The sequence below is a fragment of the Antechinus flavipes genome, chromosome 3 (assembly GCF_016432865.1).
Source record: "Antechinus flavipes isolate AdamAnt ecotype Samford, QLD, Australia chromosome 3, AdamAnt_v2, whole genome shotgun sequence".
NCBI lineage: Eukaryota > Metazoa > Chordata > Mammalia > Dasyuromorphia > Dasyuridae > Antechinus > Antechinus flavipes.
The window spans coordinates 510,982,067-511,002,442 of NC_067400.1; the positions used below are offsets into that span (position 1 = coordinate 510,982,067).

A 20,376-nucleotide genomic window follows, 5' to 3' on the forward strand; every position below is an offset into this window, starting at 1 on the left:
GAGACAACACACAACTATGTAAATCTAAATTATATACAACATAAATAGGAACTATTCTAGAGAGGGAAAGCACCAGAATTATGAGGGATTGGGAAAGGCTTCCTGTAGAAGATGGAAAGAACCCAAGTATTCTGACTCCTTATCAAATGTTCTTTCTCCCACATCTCACTGCTATCTCCAGGAGCAAACTTTTAAAAGGCAAATGGTTGTGAAAGAGGGTAACATATTAATCCATTATTACCTCAGGTGGAGTGTCACAGTGTGAACTCTGAGTGACATATAGGCATTGAATACCTGGGGTGTTCCCCATATCACAAGTGCTGGACACAAACTTGGCCTACTTCATGCTTTTCTGAACCTGATTCTAGTCAGCCTACCACCCAAACTACACAAGGTGAGGATGCACAGGTCCAGGATACTTGTCCCAGTGGTGATACCTTATAACTCTGAAGAATAGGTTTCAGTGGAAGGCCTTAGTTTGTATTTACTCTAGAGCCTTTGTTGTCTTCTTTCAAGCTCCACTGGCCAAGATCATCTTTCTTCCCTCTCTACACTTTTTTAATGTTCTCATCAGCTCCCATAGATTTATGATCCCTGTGCCAATGACTCCTATATTTATAGATCTAGCTCTCATCTCTCTCAAGTTCCAATTCTATATTACCGATTACTTACTGAATATCTTTCCTGGATGGTCTACATGAACCTCAAACTCAACCTGAGAGAACTATTGTCATACTTTCCCAAGACCTGCTCCCCTCTGAACTTTTTCTTTTGAGAGTTTAACCATCTTTCCAGTCAGCCAGGTTTACACTCTCCAAGCCTTTCTCAGCTTGTCACCTCACATATCCAATCAGTTGCAAAGTCCTGTCAATTCAACCTTTGTAATGTCTCTGATATCTGTCCCCTTCCCTCTGCTCACCGTCCTAATTCAGGCTTGCATTTTCTGCTGCTCAGATCATTACAATGACCTAATTGGCTTCTTTCCTCACTACCTTTCACACAGCTACAGTTTTGACCATGTCACCCCCCTGCTCTTCCTAATATTTCTAGGACCAAACATAAACTCCTGCTTGACCTATAAAGATCTTCACAAACTCTTTTCCCAGCTTTTTATTATTCTTCCCAGATGGCATTCCTTTTCCAACTTTGTGACTGTGTACAAGCTGTCTGTCCCTTATATCTGAAATGTGATCCCTTTCATCTCTGTCTCTTTAGTGCAAGCATTGCTTTCTATGCAGAAGTTCTTAATTTGGATTCTATAAATTTAATAAAAATGTCAATAACTTTTTTTTTTTATATAATTGGTAATTATGTATTTTATGCATCTAAACATTGTACTATGAGAAGGGTTCTATAAGTTTCACCATGCTATGAAGGGTCGATGACAAAACAAGAACAAAAACTGCACAGGAAGTCTTTTCTGATACCATACCCAAATACTGTCTTCCCCACCAAAATTTTCAGATATCTTGTATATGTTTTTCTATACTTCTATATAGAAATGTAGTCCCAATTAAAATGTAAACTTCAGAATAGGGACCCCTTTATCCTTCTGTACTCAGTACTTAGCACAGGGCCTAACACATAGAATGTGCTTAATAAAGCTTTTTACTTAATTGTCATTGAGTATGAACAGCAGCATTGTTATACTAAGTACCACCAATACAGGCAGTTTCAGTAAAAAAAGGGAGGGAGGGAAGCAGAGATTATCAATGTCAGTGTAAAATATTTTATGTAATAAAACAATTTCTGGTTGAGAACAGGACTCTAAAATAAAAGTTATCTTTCATTCACTGTTCTCAAATTTAACATTCTTATATAGGATATATATGTAAATATATTTTATATATATATATAACGTGTATATATGTGTTATATGTTCGCGCGCACACACACACACACACACACACACTGTCACATATCTAGAGAGAATAAAAATATTTGTATGTAAAGGTATGTGAGGGTGAGTACCTTTCTTCTCCTCAACCATTAGGGAGGGGCATATCTGTCCCCTAATCGGATCATCTCAATCATTATCTGGAACAGATATCTTTATAAATTTCTCAGGTACCTTAAATTTTTATTTATATTTGATCTTGAATTTTCAACCACACCATGCAAATTCCTATCTATATACAAATTCCTATCAAATAAGAAACAATCAATCAAGCCTTTACCAACTTCTGGAAGCAATAATCCCTTTCTTCCAATTTTCAAATACTTCTTTATAGGCTTCCAACCATCTTCAAATCAATCTCCTAAATCTGAAATTTCCTAATGACTAATATTTCTCCTCCCTTTCATGTCCAAAAGTTCATTCAATTGAGGGAAGCAATTCTTCACTTTTAACAATTACTTTCCAAGTCACTCATATTACTATTACCAATCCTCTGATTTTTCCTGTTTCTAATACAAATATTCACTAAATCTTGACAGAATCTCCTATATTTCCTATCTATCCATTCCTTACCATCCCCATTGCAGTCACTTTCCTTCAAAGCCTCATTACTTCCTTTTATCTCTGCCTTCAATGTTTTCTATAAAATGATTGCTAAATTGATTTCCCTAATGCATGGCTATAGTTATATTTTTGTATTCCAAGACTATAAAATCCTAAATTCTCCATTCTACTCTTCCAAACACATTCCTATTTATTCCTCAAGTTACACTGGACTCACTCCTATGAGTATTCATTTTTTTGCCTTTGGTGATAGGCTATTCTTAATAACATCCTAAATTATGTAAACCTGTTTGTGATATTCCCTGGATTGAGGTATTTGATGAGTAGTTTAATTAAGGACCATGAAGTACAAACATTAGACTCAGGCTTTTCTCAAGAGTGGCTTTCTATTTGGAAGGAAGGTCCAGCAGTAGGAGTAAACTGAGCAGTTGGCAAGGGAGAAATGACATTTGAATAAGGTCCAGGAGATAGGCTTGGGATGCTGATTAGATAACAGAAAATAGCTAAGGTCACCAAAGGAAAGCAATGTAGGTTTGCTGCCTGATGGAGACACAAGTTGGTTACTGCATGGACAATCTTAAGTATATTTATAACATATATAAATGAGTATTTATACAAATAAGTACCTATGTGTATACATAAAATTATGTATTTTTCTGTACCTTTTATCTCCTAAATAAAATAGATTGAAAGGTTGTGACCTGGGATTTAGAGACTAATGACAAAGGGACATCGTATAGAGATGAGAATGCAAGACTATGGCTATAGACCAGGATAAAGTATAGTCATTTGTTTAAAAAAAAAAAAAAGAGGATATATTCATCTGATACCCAAAATAGGGGGTCATAATCTGTGGTAAAAAGTTTCAAAGGAATTTAACCTTTGAAGTTTTCCTTTACTGTATGCCTGGTAGTCCAAATCTTACCCAGCCTTTGAGGCTCAGGTTAAATGTAAACTCTCCCTTAAAGAGTCTTAGAATCTCTCAGATTCTAATAAATTCTCATAGCATTTTGTTATATACTTCTTATAGACTTATGACATTCTAATCTCCTTAACCCATTTTGAAGTTAATTAGAACTCCTCAAGATTCATCATTTTGTATCTCCTCCATCCAATCATAGTGCTTTGCATACACTATGTGCTTAAAAATGTGGAACAATCTACTGAAAATTTCATACTTATTTTAAACTGTTAACTTTCAGCTGGTCTGTTTCTGAAAAAAACAAAGAACAAAACCTGATTCACTTTTAATCAGATGTAGCTCCTGCCTTATTAAGAATTGTAAAGAACTGTAAAAATTGTAAACAAGATGATACAATGGCACTTGTTTTATGCTGAAGGTCCAAAGGTAGAACCAAGGATAGAATCTTAAGTGTATTGATTTATGATTCAGTGATTTGTTAATATAAAAATGCATAAAAAGTCATCCTTTCCTTTGATGTAGTGAATCTCAGTTTAATCTCATCAGTTGATAACTATTATGATAGTGACAGCCAATAATTCTCCACAACTTGTCTGTTTTATTCACTAAATTATTCCTACAGTGATTTTTGTAATATCTTATGAAAATAGTACTATATAGTGAAGCACTATAGACATGTTAATTGACTTAACTCTGCTTATCACAGCAGCCAATAGCCATTGGGGAGAGTTGCCCATTTCTCCTACTATCAAAGAAAAAATATAAAAAACATAGTCATTTTCTTTTTCTTTTTTTTTTTTTTTGACATTGACATTCTAAACTATATGGAATGGTGAGAGTCTGGACATAATCTCTCAAGAAATCAAGAAGATACTTGACTCCGTTGACTACCCTTTGCCCATTGACATTTGTGTGTGTGTATGTGGTGTGTGTGTGTATGTGGGCTTGTGCAAGCCTGGAGGAAAACTAAGAGTGCTAAAGTTTGGTTCCAAATACTGTGAAATCCCCAAATCAGCACTACTTTTCAAAGAAACCAACATGCATTTGGCAAAGCAATAAGCCAAGCGGTGAATTGTGAACTTGGACTACCAGGCTTGGCAGACAATCTAGATACAGTATTGTGCTCTGTTTACTCTGTCAGGAAGCCAGCGACATTTTATTAAATTCTGAAATTAGAATGTATATATTCTGAGAGATACTGAGCAGCTTCATGTCTTGGCTACTACATGTGATTAAGAAAATGAACTCCATGGCTCCAAAATCAGAGGGATCATTGTGGTAGCTATTCACAACTGGGATCAATGGGCCAGACCTGTGGTTTATTAAAACGGATGGCTTCAGGACAGAATCTGTGTCCACATCAGAGAATTTACTTATTGCTTTGAGCTGAGACTGAGAAAAGAGCCAGATTAAGCTAGTTGAACTGCCACCAAACACATTAAGGGCAACAGTGCAAATACAAACCAACTCTCAAATGCTCACCATTTAAGTCATACAACAAAGCTGAAGTACAGAAAAGAGAATTCAGTAATATAAAATATTTTTATAGAAGAAAAGTTTTATCCTAGCAATGTTATTTTCAAAATTGCTGATATTCTCTTATTTTGTAAATAATCCAGTGTGTCCATGTAGAAAGCACAACTTTTCCACAGTTCGCATTGCCAGTATATTTCAATACTGGCAATAATTTATGAGAGAAATGCTATTCAAGGCTGGTATAATCAGCCAGATAACTTAGGCAAAAATCCTCACATCAGTTTCCTCAGATAACAAATAGGATTTGTAGGAACTTAAAAGGTAACTCAAATTGGCTGCATGTTTCCCAAATTCAGCACTCAAATTGAACCATGAAGATCCGTTAACTCACTAAAGATAACTTAAATTATTTTGTGAATTCATCTTCATGGATGCTGGTATAAAGATGAATTGCATTTTATGAAACAAAAGCCTTAAAATGTGTCATAAGTTGGTATAATTGAGCAATACTAGAAAAATATAGAGCCATTGAAATGTTACTTGTGAGTTCAGAAAATATCAACATTTTCTTTTTTTCCCTATGCCTATCTTTTGCATAAGAGACTTGAAAATACAGGGTAAGGTGACCACAAATTTTATTTTGGTTGCAAAATTTTACAGCATGACTCATATAAGAAACCACATTACTTTAAAGTTGAGTCTGTGCAAAGCGAGCTTGAAAGGAGCCAAAATATATGTGGATGTGGTGATTCTTGTTCTTCTTTAAAATAAGATGGTTCTCTCTGGGGGAGAAAGGAGGTTTCTTGGGGGAGGTTTTCTTGGAGGCAGCCTTAGTATCAGTTCAGATCAATAATTACCCCAAATGCAGCCAGCTGGTAAAAATACAAATGTTTATTTCTCCTTCCAAGTCTTGTCTCTTTCCTTGGGCCTGGATAGCTAGATTCTTAGAGGCCTATCTCTCTGCTTGGTTCTAAGAGCTCCCTTCGAATGTCTCCAAATCCAAAGGTTTTGTCCTTCAAGCTCCAGCCAGCACAGAGATGGAATGAATGTCTTGTCTCCTCCTCTTGGGACTCGGCTAGCTTTCTGTCGAGTCTTTCAGACCAGCTTGGTCTCAGTGGGGGAAGTGCAGGAGCCCAGCCACCACAGAGAGCCTTCTCAATCTCTCGCTCAACTCTCGACTCGTAGCTTCTTCCTCTCAAAACTCTTCTTTTGCTACCAGCCAGCCAAGTGGAAAATATTGGAATGAATCACTCTTCACTGGCTTATATATGACTCTTCTGAGAGAATGGAATTATGGGTTTTCTCCCATAGTGCTCTCTGGCCCTAAGAGCTTCAAGGGAGGTGTGAATTCAGTTATCTCATACTAAACCCTGAAATCTCCCAAACGTGTGAACTCCAATGAGTAAAGGTGCAAACACAAACATTGTATCAATTAGTTGTACTTAGTATCTTGTTTCAGGTTCTGGCCCAAAACATCATCTTGTAAGAGCAGATCAATAATCTATCAACTCTAATGAGTTAGCAGTTTGTAAAGATTCCAACATGTGGAGATATACACGTTAATCTTTTAAAATTAAAAGTCATTCCTCAAACTGGACTGTACTCTTAGCCTTGGTATATGAGCTTCTCAGATCTCCCTTTACATGTAATTGTTCAGGTACTTCTAATTTGTAGAACATTAGGTGCCATTGATATAGCATTTAAGGTTTACAAAGCATTTTACACATGCAAGCTACAGAGGTTAAGTGAATTGCTCAGGGTTACAGAGTTTATTAGGGTTCAAAATAGGATTTAAACTCAGTTTTTCCTCTAATCATGCTTTCCTCAAAATATTGGGATAATTAGGCTATTTACCTCATAGGGCTATTGTGAGAATCAAATGAGATTTTACACAGAAACTTTAAGCAGTTTGGAGGTGAGGTAGTATGGCCACTGTGTATTGATTAGAAGGAACTGGATCTAGGTGGAAAGGGGATCCTGATTTCCTCTAGGATCCTTTTGCCTCTACCTTCCCTGGAAGCCAATTCCCTCCTTTGGTGTTTTGAAAGTTTTTTTCAGTCTGATTCTAGCTTATCTTTCTGTATTCATTGAACATTTCTCTTTACAGTCTCATTTCAAGACTTACATTGCTCCTAAACTCAGCATTTTATGTTCTGCTGCTATGCCTTTTAATGGGGACATGTCTGGAATATCTTCTACCCCTTCATCAAAGTCCTGGGCAGCTCTTGTCACCTCCTGCCCAAACTTCTTCCTCAAATATCTTGTCAATATCTTTAGCACTTAATACAGTGCCTTATACAGAGTCAGGACAATAATTGCTTATTGGGTTGAATTGTCTACTCAAATGTAAATTAAGCTATTTTTATACTTTTAGGCTATAGGAAACTCTGTGCAGAGAACATTTATGGTATGGTATTGAATTCAGCTGTAGAAGACCCTGAGTGGCTTACTGAGTTAATTGTACATTTATTAAACACTTAATTCTGGCCAGGCATTATGCTGTGTTGGGAACAAAAAGCAGAAAAGTTCTGCCCTTAAAGGCTACATGTAATTAAGTAGGGATACATAGTAGCTTAAGGTAGTGGTGGCCATGACATCAGGGAATGCTGTCTTGAAAGTAATCTGAAAGGGAAAGTATGTGTGTGGGGACCAAACCAGGAAAGTCTCTGGTAGGTGGAATTTTGAAGACAACTCCTCTAGGAATGGGGAAGAATAGTTGTGTCTTTTCAATATCTGACTCTTCATGATACCATTTGGGTTTTCTTTAAAGATAACTTCTCTAGCTTATTTTTATAGATGATGAATCTGAGATAAACAGGGACACATTTGTCCAGGGACACATAGCTAATAAGTGCCTGAGTTTGGATTTGAACTCAAGAAATGTCTTCCTGACTCCAGGCCCAGCATTCTATCCGTTGTCCCTCGCTGCCTAGGGGAGGCTAGCATCCTTTTTAAACATTATTCTGATGATCCTACCAACACTGCAGTTATTAATGCCTGGGGGTTGCAACTCAGAAGAGTTGAGTCTGGGTTTCTAAAAGAACAAAATGGGAAAGTCTAGCTAGCCTAGCTAACAGTAGCAGAGATTTAAAAAACTAAACTAAACAAAAAACTTTGAGATGATTTAAATGTCAAAAGTATGATGTGGCTCCTAAGAAGCTAATATATTCTTAGCTTTGGAGAGAATAATAGAAACAGATCATCCAGAAGAGGAGGATTAAGACGCATGTGTTAGTCTTTACTAGTTGTCATATCTGGAAAATTTTGTTTTCTGGGCACCTCATTTTTAAAGATGCCAACAACTGGATTGCCTTTGCAAGATAAGTAGGATGGTGAAGAAATCAATATCATGTGAGGAAAAGTTGAATGAAGTAGGGATAGTTAGCCAAAGAAAGAGAAAACTAGGTGTATGTATGGAGAAAATAATTGTCCTTCAGTTATCAGAAAGATATATTAAAGAGGAATGAAACACATTGTCTATCCTTCAAAATACAAAACTAGGATTCGTGGGTTAAATAAAAAATAACATAGATTCAGTTCAATAAATAGAATTTCCTAACAATACAATTCTCTTACTAATTGATTAGGCTCATTAGTGAGATAGTGGGTTCTCTCTCATTGAAATTAAAGCAAAGGCTCAATGGTTACCATCAGTACATGAATCAGTCTGTATAGCAGTCCTTTGTGTCTTGCATTGGATGGGAAATTGAATTAGATTATCTTTCAGGTCCCCTTCCAAATCCTAACAATTTTATGTCTTTCTCCAAATTTGATGCAAATGTTAAAAAAACATGCCAGTCTATAGTAATATCTAAAAACTACCTTTCAGGCTGACAACAGCTAATAGCCACCTATAGTTTTAAAAAGTGCTACAAAATCACATAATTGTACAATCTAGTCTACTCTCCTTCATCTTGTCTACACGAAAATAACCTAAAAATAGGGTACAAAAAGCTGTCTATGTACTTCATTGAGATTGATACATTATGATGATAGAACTCTAATCATTATAAAGTCGCTTTGCAAAGCGACAATAAAACTTATTGGTTAAGTTTTTCAAATGATAGTTTAAATAATGATTAGTCTCATGGAATTCTGAATGTTTTGTCATTTCATTTATGGAGAGATGAATTCAGCTGAAGACTACAATCCCAATGCCTACTGGCATTCCTAATATCCAAAAGATATTCTTTTATAAACTAAATTATCTGGATGAAAGGCAGGAAGAGAAGAACAAAGTAGGTTAGTAATGTTATTTATATGTGTCCTTTTATGTTTATGTGGAGGATAAATGTCTAAGATGAGGAAAACTTAAATGTTTCAGCACTTTAAAAATCTTGGTTCCTTTTTGCTCTGCCATTTTTCTAAATCTAGACAATAAGGAAATTGAGTCTTGGTTGCAGGTGAAAGGAGGGAAAAAAAATCATGGATTCTATCATGGTGTTGCCAATTTTTTTTTCACCTAAATCTTCTTCCCCACTTTGCTTCTTTTCTTCACTTCTGTCTTGGTTTTTAACTCATCTTCCCTGTTCTCATTTGCTTCTTTATACTCATTAAAAATTATAAGGGATTTTAAAAGACATCAACCTAATTAAGTCAACCTTGTCAATTTACAGACGAGGGAACTAAGCCATGAAAAATGTAGGCAACTTGCCCAAGATTTTTAAAAAATGGCAGGTTAGGATTTGAATCCAGTACATCACTCCTTTCAATGATTTCTTCAACAACGCAAAACATACTTGACATAAATTATTCATACTTCAAGGACCCCGAGATTTGTTGATGTGAGAACACCCTTCACCAACCCTCCTAGACTTTGCTGAGGCTAATCAATTTACAATCAAATTAGTAAGGACTTCGAGAAGATTATAGCCAAGGAGGATTTGAAGGCTTTCCTGCCTGGTGGGATGTTGGAGAGCTTGCTTTCCCTTGCCATTTATTTTGAAAAATTTCCTTATCAAGATGAAGAATAGGACCTGCTCTCCTCTGATCAGGATGTAGTTTCGTTTGATTAAAGCACTAAATGTTTAATAAATACTTGTTGACCAAATGAACCAAACTGCTAAACCTTCCTATGTGTAATGAATTTTGCAAACTTTTGAGCACCGTATAAAGCTAAGCTATTGCTATTACCGATCGCGATGCCACTCTTGTATTCTAAAATCTAATTGTAGGCATTATGAGGACTCATTTGGGTTTCTTTTGCAGCAAGCAAAGCATCCTCCTAAAAACAAAGCAGTCATTGCACCAAGAAAGCTGTTTGAGGAGGCCTTGTTCACACCTCGGTCACCGGGCACCACGGAAACGGACATCAGGGGCAGGGGGCTGCTTAAGCGGCGTGCAGGGGTCCGCGCGCAGGCAGCGGCGGCGGCAGCGGCAGTAGCACACTTCCGGCGGCTGCGGTGGCGGCGGCGGCGGCGGCGGCGGCCGCTTCACTCTCGGGCCTCCGAGGCGGGTAAGGTGTGAACCTGAGGAGCTGGGAGGGCACCTTTCCCAAGATTCCCCTACCAGTATAAAGGAAGGGAGAGGCTCGGCTGCCCTCCATTCCCACTGCACGTCCCCTGCGCGGAGCTCGCAGCGGGCCGATCTCAGGGGAATTCTTCTTGGGCTTAGGCCTGAGCCTGGGGACGTTATCCCCAGACACCTGCCCCAAAGGCCGTGTGCCTTGTCCCCGGGCTCTGTGGAACTGACTGCTGGCCACACATCCTTCGCCTCGGTCGCTATAAGGTTGTAAATGCAAGAGCAGGGCCATCTTCTAATTACTGTGTTACCCGGGAAGGGGCTTGGTCGCGTAGCGTCGCCCTCTCCGCCGTCTACCGGCTCTCAGGTTCAGGCAGCTTCGATAGGCCTCTGTAACCGACCGCGTTGCCATGGTTAAAAGTGACAGTTCCTCGAGAATCTCCCGTAAGGGAAAGGTTCGAATAGGGAGCATGCGCACTCGCATCCTGACGTACGTCGATGTGAGTCGGAGACAGGGGGCGTGGTCTTTGTCGGAGCGGGAGGGGGAAAGTCGGAGGAACAGCTTTCCGGGCGTGCGCAGTCCACCCGGCGACGGCGATTCTATCCCAGCAGTGGGGCCTGCGGCTGCGGAGATGGGCGCCGCTACTGCTGAAGCGGATCGGACTCTTTTTGTGGGCAATCTCGACATTAAAGTGACGGAGGAGCTGCTCTTCGAGCTTTTCCACCAGGTAAGGGGCCGGGATCAGCTCCCTTTCGCCCCTTATTCGCTTTCCCCACCCCTCGTCCGGGTAGGCCTTGGCTAAACGGTCTTGCCTAGCGCCGCCTTCGCGCGTGCGTACTAGAAGGCTTTTGACCCGAGGGTCGGGGTGTCTTGGCCTGAGGCCAGAAAGAAGGCTTGTGCTTGATTTCTAGGGGGTGGGTGCCGGCCTCCTAAGCAGTGAAGTTATTGAGATTGGTGCTAGATGTCGGGGGTGAGAGGGCGAGTGCCTAGGCTAGGCCGGGAGCCGCTTTTTAGGGAGTAAGAGGGACCATGAACTTTGATCCTGGTGGAAAAGATCCACCTCTGTCTGTCATTACTCTCCTGGCCTTTTTGGTCGCCTGTTAGCACGAATATGTTGACTTTTAAAAAGTTTCCTTGGTTGGTAGCTGTTTCACTTCTCACTTGGTTTGCTTGCATCTCGGAAGAGGCGTGTGGTGGAGTGGGAAGAGAGCATTGGACAGGAAGCTCTGAAAGGCCTAGGTTTGGATTTTAACTGAGGTGCTTTATTAAACCGTGTAATTGTAGGCACTTCTCCCAAACTTAAGTTTCCTCATCCGTAAAATGGGGGTAATTATACAAGGAGTTGTGAGGAAGGTGCTTGTAACCATTTTAAAGTGGCATGTAGATGTAGGTTTTTACACTGTCAAAATCCTTGGCAATAATGGGAAGTTATAACCTATGTTCTTTGGCGGGTCTGATGATTATTAATAGTGTTTGGACTATGAGGTACAAGTGTAGAAATTTTATTTTGAAATCACATCACTTATTACCTCCTCTGGAAACTCACTATGTTTTGCATTTCAAGGATCATTAACTGAAGAAGGGATATTATAAAAATTTTTACAGATGAGGAAACAGGCCCCAAAAGTTTAAGTAACCAAGAGGTTAAGTCACACAGGTAGTAAGAAACAGACTCTGTGAATCCAGTATTTTTTCCACTATAGTGCTTTGAGGTACTGGATATTTAAACCACCTTAATGGCAAACTACTTTCCACTAGCAACACAGTGGAGTAAGCTATAATGCATTGATGGTTGTTTTTTGTGTGAACCCCTCTCCATATGAGTTAGGTCTTTGTAGTAATAATCCTGAGTTCTCATCCAAATTGAAGTGCATGTGCTATATATATTTTTTAAGCCCTGCTAGAAGTGGTTACTTGCATTTTGTTCCATTTTTAAAATTTACTTTATTTTTGTTCTTTACAAACAGAACATTTTTCAGAAGTTGCTTCATTTAACTTTAACTTTATTTTATTTTATTTTATTTTTTGTTTGCAGGCAGGTCCTGTAATAAAAGTTAAAATTCCAAAGGATAAAGATGGTAAACCAAAGCAGTTTGCATTTGTGAATTTCAAACATGAAGAATCTGTTCCTTATGGAATGAATCTACTTAATGGAATAAAACTTTTTGGAAGGCCCATCAAAATTCAGTTCAGATCAGGTATCTGTTAAATTTTAAAGAATATATTTTTAGGCAGAATAAAAAAATTTCATCTCAATTTTATATTAGTGAAGTTTAGAATTCCTAAGTAATGAGGAACACTAATAAAACAGATGATTAATATTATCTGTAATCCTAAAAACTCAATTTATCCTTTTCTTTGAGAGTGTTCTTAAAAAATAGAATTTCCCTTCAGTTAAGAATGCAAATGAACAAGGAAGTGATTAATACTTCTAATAATCTACCCCAATGGAAAATTCCTTCCAGACTTTAGTTTTGTCTTGGGTGGCCATCCTTTGATGATGAGCTTCTGCACATCTAGTTTAGATGATTTAGACATAGAATTCCTCCATTCCAGACATAAGATAGCTTCCTGCCCGTGTTTTAATCTTTTCCATTTTATAGCTCTCATTGAGGTCATTTCTGTAAAGAGTTAGAACTGGAAAGGACATCAGAGAGCATCTAGTTTAACTCTTTTTTTTTTGTTTTTTGTTTTTTTTGTTTTTTTTTTTTTTTTTTGGATGAGGAAACGGGTACCTAGCAAAGTTTTCAGTTTTCCTTGTTCATTTCTAGTCATTGTTGAGACATTAAAATCGGGCTTAAGGGAAGACAATGATGATGTCTAAATTGATTTGTGTGCGCTTTTCCTTTTTTCCTTGAGTTGATAAAAAACTAAATGTATTCTCTTGGAACTGCTTTTTCATATTGTTCATTTTTCTTTGTAATTTGCTCATTTAGGCCACCCAAATTTCATGTTGGTATTTTGCATGTTTCTTTTTCTATCAGCTGGTGTAGGAAAATACAAATACTTCTGTTATTAAGAAATCCAGATTTTTATTTAAGTTCTCTTAACTTTTAAGTGGTTGCATGTCTTTTGTTTATAAGGAAAGAATCATCTTCAGGAAATTACTCTTTCTGGGCTTTGTTTCTTTCCACAATTTGTTTTTATGAATTATAATTGCTGGAGCTAGTAAGAAAGAACTTTCAGCTAATTGTTCTTCTGTTTGCTTTGGCAATTGGAATGTTGTAGTTTGATTGCATCTTTACCCACTGGGTATTAGTGTTGTGTATAACATTTTGTTGTTAACTTAATTTCTTACTCTGATGAAACATAGAGTAGAATATTGAAATGCAAATTATTTCTAGTGTCTGAGATATTAAGGTTATACCAAACTTAACTTTTTGAAGTTGGATGACCTTGAAAAAAAAACAAATTTCAAATATGTTTTCTTCAGGAAGTAGTCATGCTTCTCAGGAGGTTAGTTCATCATATTCCCAGCATAATCTTGGGAATGCAAGTCCATCTAGCATACCACAGTCCACTTCAGCTTCTAGCAGGTAAGAACTACCAGTTCTGATTAATACAATTGGTTTTCTGTTTTTTTGTTTTGCCCCTCCCACCTCTAGAACTTTCTTCAGTGGCCATCACATGATTAACATTATATTATAATAATAGTAATGAAGTCTTACTCATCTTAATATCTTCCTTACTACCTAGCATAGTTTCTTACACATGAAAGGTGCTCAGATTGTTGAATAAATGCTAAATTGATTTAATTTCAGGATTATTGGGCTTAGAATATTATTCTTAGAATCCACACTATAAGACTGTTCCTTGTAATTAGGTTTATTTGTATTTCAGGAGTTAAAATATCCTCTGGTGATATCTCTGATATGAATCATAATTAATGCCAAATTTAGTTTTATATTAATTTAGGTTATACAGAAGCATAAGGGTAATAAAGCTAGGAAATCTAGTAAGAGCTTTTATTTATAAAGTTTCTTAAGGTTTGCAAAATACTATATATCCTATCTTCTTACAACAATAATCACCAGCATTTATTACATGCCTACTATATGCTAGGTGCTGAGGATATGAAGGAAAGAAAGGAGAGTTTGAGAAGCTTATGTCTGAGCTAACTGTGGGAGAGAAGGCCTTAGGACTTAGGAGGACACTAGGAAAGGCTTCATGTGAAGGGTGAACCTAAATGAAACTTAAGTTTTAAGGGCACAGGTAAGGAGAGAATGAATGAAGGCAGCTCAGGAATTCAGGAGATGGTTAGGACACATGCCCAGAGAAGAGAGAAAAAAAGTTATATAGGAGGAATTGATTTGTCTTCTGTATGAAGGCAGAAAAAGGTACACCAAAGATATGTGGGTTGGGGTCAGATTATGATGATTCCCAAACAAAGGAGTTTACATTTTATTTTAGAGGCCATAGGAAACCTGTGGGATTTATCATAGAGTTTTGAGCTCAAAACTGAAATTAAAGAAAATTAACTTAGAACTGCAATGATGAATTGGAGAAAGGAAAGATTTGAGATAGGGAGACCAAATAGGCTATTACAGTGGGCCATGGAAGAAGAGATATGAATCTGAACTACAGTGGTGGCCTTGTGAATAGAGAGAAGAGATGGGGAGAGAATAAATTAGATTTTGGCAAATGATTGAATTTATGGAGTGAGGAATAAAGAATAATAATGCTGAAGTTGTACATCTGGGCCAATTCCTTAATAAAACCAAATTAGTTATTTGTTTTTAAGTTACAGTTTTTCAAGTAACTCAAATTATATTCCTTAAATCGAGCAACTTTGCAAAGTTAAAATATCTAAAAAGTTTAGGACTAGAAGAATAAAGTTCTTTTCCTAATAAAAATAGGAAAGTTTGGAAGAGCAATAAGCTTGGGGAAAAAGATGATGATTCATGATAAGTTTGAGGTGTGCTCATGATAAATAAATTTTATTTAGTTGGCAATATCCAAAAGACATTAGCTGATGTGAGATTGAAGCTAAATAGGAAGCCTAACTTTGATCTCTATATCTGGGAATCACGTGCATACAGAGAGATAATAAGCCTATGAGACCTGACAAGGATACCAGATGAAAAAGTGTAGAGGAAAAAAAAAAGGGGGTCCAGGACCGAAGTTTAGAGGTGTGAGATAGAAGATGATCCAGTAGAGGAAATGGAGACGTAGTCAGAGAGGAAGAAAACCAAAGAAGAAGAGTGTCACAAAAACCCAAAGAAGAGAGTGTATCCAAAAGAGAGAAGAGAATGGTCGGCAGTGTTAAATGCTGCATAGAGATGAAGGATAAGGACTGAGAAAAATCCTTCATATTTTGTAATTAAGAGATCATTGGTTTGCTTATTTGTTTTATTTGACTGCTTTTTATAATTTTTTTTTCTTTTTTGGTTTTTATTAGGAATATGGTTGAGAGCTTGAGGGGGGGGAGTAGCATTTGTAATGATAGAGGGCTATTGAAACATTTCTAAAAGTGCACTGAAAGTAATAAAAATAGTTTTTAATACAATCTTTTGTATTTATGGAAATGCTATTTTAAAATTCATATTAAAAATTTCAGAATTTTAGGGGATCAGGTCTAGGGATTTGGAGGCATGGCATAGGGAAAGGTAAGAGGGCATGGAGTATGCATTCCATTCTTAGTGATTATGATATTGATGATGATGATAACTAGCAATTGAAAGCTTATTGATAGCTTATTTTTTTCCTCATGACACCTTTGAGAGGTAGATACTGTTATTGGCAATGTGTTATAGATGAGGAAAGCAAACAGCTTAAGTGACTTGCCCAGTGTCACATAGCTAGTGAGAGAGACAGGATCTGAATCAATGGCTTCCTTATTCCAGGTTCATTGCTCTATGTGCTATATTACCTAATTACCTACTAGACTATAAGGGGCAAGGTCCTCTGCTTCAAGGTTTAAGAGAAGGAAAGGAGATTAGATTTAGAGCTGGAAGGGGCCTGAGAGAGTGTCTTCTTATCCAAAACACACCTCCTTTCCTTTTTATTTTATAGAGGGGGAAATTGAGTCACGAGATCATAGCTAGTAAGTGTCTAAAGAGGGATTTAGCTTCCTGATTCAAGTTCAATGTAATGTTGCTAGTTTGCTTCTAAAGGAGAGTGTGGTAGCGATTCAGTTTGTGTGAGGATTAAAAATATTGCCTTGATGCAATGAGGTGAGGTCCTAGTTGAAATTAACTAACATTAATTTGTAGTAGATCTGGTAAGTTGTGTTGTTTGAACTTTCTTGAGCTCCCTTTTATACTTCCTGAATAGGAAGGTAGGAGATGGATGTCCAAGGAATTCAGATTTGGAGTTGGCTAGACATGAGTAAGGATTAGATTAGGCCGCAAAAGATTTAGAAGTTGAATTGGTTAACTATAGCATCTACATTTCAAAGTGAAGTTATCAGGAGTGATGACCTAAGAAAGTATTGAAGGGCATTGGGTTAGAGAATTTAGTGAAGAACAGAATAAGTTGAAAAGGGTTAGAAGGTATAGGGAGAAATAAGAAAGGAAGTTAAGATCAGAAAGGAAGATGAGTTTTTTTAATATTGAAATGAAACATTTCTTGGTGTTAACAAGAATATACATTGGGGGGGGGGGGTAATGAGTTTCAGAGAGGTTGTTGAATGATGATGACAAATGAGTGGTATAGAAGTGTCAGTAGGAACAAAATTATTTAAATTCCCAAGAAAGCTGTGTCTAAAGGTGAAATGGGAGAAGGTATAGCCATTGCTAGAGAAAGTGAATAAGGTTGTTTTGTCATCTGTAGAAAGTCAGGTCTTAGAATTCCAGAAGAGCATGAAAAGAAGAGGTCTAGAATGGAGAGAGAGATTTGCTAATTCTGGATCAGGAATTCTAGACCAGGGCTTCTTAAACATTTTCCACTTGCAACCCCAAATGCCCAAGAAATTTTTACATCACCCCAGGTATATAAGTATATAAAATAGATGTGCAAATCAAACATTTACTAATAATAAATCATAATTTCACTACCCCTACATTTACTTAAGTGATCCCATATAGAGGGTTGCAACCCATAGTTTAAGAAGCTTTGTTCTAAAAGGCACAGTGAAAAGGATGAGCTGAAACTGGGGTGTGGGTGAGAGGATTGGGGAAATTGGGGATTAGATAATAAGAAATGAAGATTGGGGAGGACAATAGTTTACTTTTGGGCAGCAGTCAATTGGGAAAGTAACATATGGTCAAAGTTTGTTAGCCATAAAATTTCAGACTTAACAGAGGAACAGTGGGTGGGAACAGTTCCATGCTGGAAATGGCAGGTGAGTATAACACTCATGGTCTCCACTCGACATTGGGTTCTGGACATGTACTCCACTTGTAAGTATGCACTAGTTTAGTTATATTCTCTTGATTTTTATTGAGCTTTTGAGGATGGTGTTTTAGAAAAGTTGGTTGATATGTTTGATGACCTCAGTTGTTTAAATTATTAACTCACACTAACCCTTGAATTTGTGATGTGAATTTGAATGACTAATTTGTATGTTTAATATTATGCACTGCATATAACAAGGGGGACAACCAATGGACAGTTCAAATACAATTGTAAACACTGTCAAGAAATCTGGAAGGCCTGAAGCATGGTGGATGAATACCCTTTTCCCCCTTTTAAGAGAAGAAATAGGGGTCACACAAAATGAAAAGGCATGGATAGGTTGAATCTTTGTCATGTAGTGGGAACTCATATTGATATTAACATATCACCTGATATAGGAAGCTTGGGAATAATGGGTTAGGGTTTTAAGAATCAAAGTCTTGTGCATATTGCTCTTTTGAATATAATGATAAATTCTTTTTTGAGTAGATATGAAAGGAATATGGATAACATGACATCTGGATATAATTCTGCACAAATGCTACAGAGGTCTTTCTCATCTCCAGATAATCTTCAAAGACAAGCTGTGGTAAGCTGTTTTTATAATCTGAATTTTGTTAATAAAATCTGAATTTTGGTTATAGTTCACAAAAGTTGTATCATGAATTATTGTAATCATGTGTTCTCTCAAATTAGTGAATTCTTAACTCTTTTTTTCCAAGTTAGATTTCATAAATTCTATTTGGCATTTTAGTCAGAACAATACATACACATATACATATATACATAATCATACACATATGTTAGGGTTTAAGAGCAGAACTGCCTTTATTTTCCATTTATTTACATAACTATAACTCAAAGCAACTAAGGCTACTATGCTTCCTTTACTTTTCTATTTTTAATAGTATTACCATTTTTTGTCACCTAGCTTTGAAAGCTTAAGTTCCTCCTTTATTCTTTCTTACATCTTGCTTTTTATATCTTAACCATTTATCACATTTTGCCAATTTTCCCATCAAAATAGTTCTTGTATCTATTCCTTCCTATATATTCCCACCCTCTGGTTTTTGCTTTTATTATCTTACTCCTGGTCTATTACTGTAGTTCCATAAATGATGATAGTTAATCTCTCTTGCACATTGACATAATATCTTAAATTATGCCTTTTACCTATAGCCTCAGCTTCTTGTCTTAGTATTTAGTCTCCTTTACAGATTGGTCTCAAACTAAGACATAAACACAAATGTGATATTCAGTGCCACTTCCTTGATTTCCTCAGTGAGATATAATCTTTTTGTTTTGTACCTACTTAGTTTTATAAATGTGATATTCAGTGCCACTTCCTTGATTTCCCCTGAGATATCTTTTTGTTTTGTACCTACTTAGTTTTATACTGTATTACATATATACATATGTCTTAACTCTCCTTTGAGAGTTTATAAGCTCCTATATAGATTCTATCTTAATTATCCTTTTATTTTTGCCAATGCCTTGTACATAATTGGCACTCAAACATTTATCAAATAGATTGTTTTAATTAGGACCATAATCTAAAAATCTATTTTGACTGATATTTTATTTTGGCTTTGTTATTCTGTTGTGATGAGTGATTTATCATATCTTTTAGTATATATATTTTTTAATCTTTTTAAAATTTTTGTCCCCTTAGATGAACAACGTTCTGTGGCAGCAGCAGGGTTCATTCAGTGGGAAGTTTGTACCTCAGCACTTGGATCAGCCTAATTTTACACCCTCAGGGCAGCAGCATGGTCATTCGTTCAACCTCTCTTCAAGCTCCCAGTGGTGCCAAGATACACCAATGTCACAGAGAAAAACCAGGCAGAACTCCCATCCCTACCAGTCAGATAGGCTGTATAGCCGTGAGCAACGTTATGGGGATCATGGATCTGACCATCATTATAGAGGGAACAGAGATGATTCATACTATGAAGATAGGATCCATGATGGTTGGAGCCATGACTATGATAGCAGAAGAGAAAACAGTAGAGATGGGAAATGGCGCCCATCTCGGCACTAATAAGTATTGAGACGAACTTTAAAAAATGCGTCAGATTAGACTCTTGGCAATGTTGATGTGGAAATGACTTCTTTGAAAAAACTGTAGAAAACAGCTCTGAAAGTTGTTACATTTCCTTTTTAAAATTTTTTAAACTTAACTGCAGTATAATACAGAGAGAAAAAAAAATAGTGGTTCCAGTTTTATTAATAGCCTTTTCACCTCAGGGTTTTATGAAGAGGAAAGGTGTTTTGTTTTTTTTTTTGTTTTTTTTTGTTTTGTTTTTGTTTTGTTTTGTTTTGTTTTGTTTTGTTTTGTTTGGGTTTTTTTGCAGAAGAAAGTGCCACAACTCCTAATCATTGTAGTAAGTTTAGGAAAAGGGGTGGATTGTAAAATTTGGTTGTATTATAAAGAAAATATTTTAATTATTTGTAACTTTTTGTAGTGTAACACAATTGTCTTGGTAGTAAATCCTATTTTGGTGTGTGTGTGTGTGTGTGTGTGTGTGTGTGAGTGTGTGGTAGAAGATACATCAAAGTTGATAGTCCAAATTGGCTATCAGTATTTTGTTATTAAACTGGAAAATATTACTTTTCAATGATCCATTTTACTGAAAATAGTATTCAAGCAGATATCCTTGTAAAATTTGGGGATAAATCATATTGGTTTAACTTTTGATAGAACTTAAATTTGGGTTCTAT

The 20,376-nt window shown here is 36.7% G+C and overlaps 1 protein-coding gene across 2 annotated transcripts; it reads left to right on the forward strand.

The window, feature by feature from the left end:
* Positions 1-10,874: 10,874 nt before the first annotated feature.
* RBM7 (RNA binding motif protein 7) lies at positions 10,875-19,951 on the forward strand. Of its 2 annotated transcripts, XM_051987009.1 has the most exons (5): positions 10,875-11,047; positions 12,356-12,518; positions 13,754-13,856; positions 18,145-18,244; positions 19,328-19,951. In XM_051987009.1, exons 1-5 carry the CDS (start codon positions 10,952-10,954, stop codon positions 19,694-19,696), a joined length of 831 nt encoding a protein of 276 aa, XP_051842969.1. In that variant the 5' UTR covers positions 10,875-10,951; the 3' UTR covers positions 19,697-19,951. The 2 variants fall into 2 exon arrangements, with proteins under 2 accessions (XP_051842969.1, XP_051842970.1); XM_051987010.1 differs by lacking the exons at positions 12,356-12,518; positions 13,754-13,856 and having other exon boundaries at positions 10,955-11,047; positions 19,328-19,947.
* Positions 19,952-20,376: the final 425 nt, after the last annotated feature.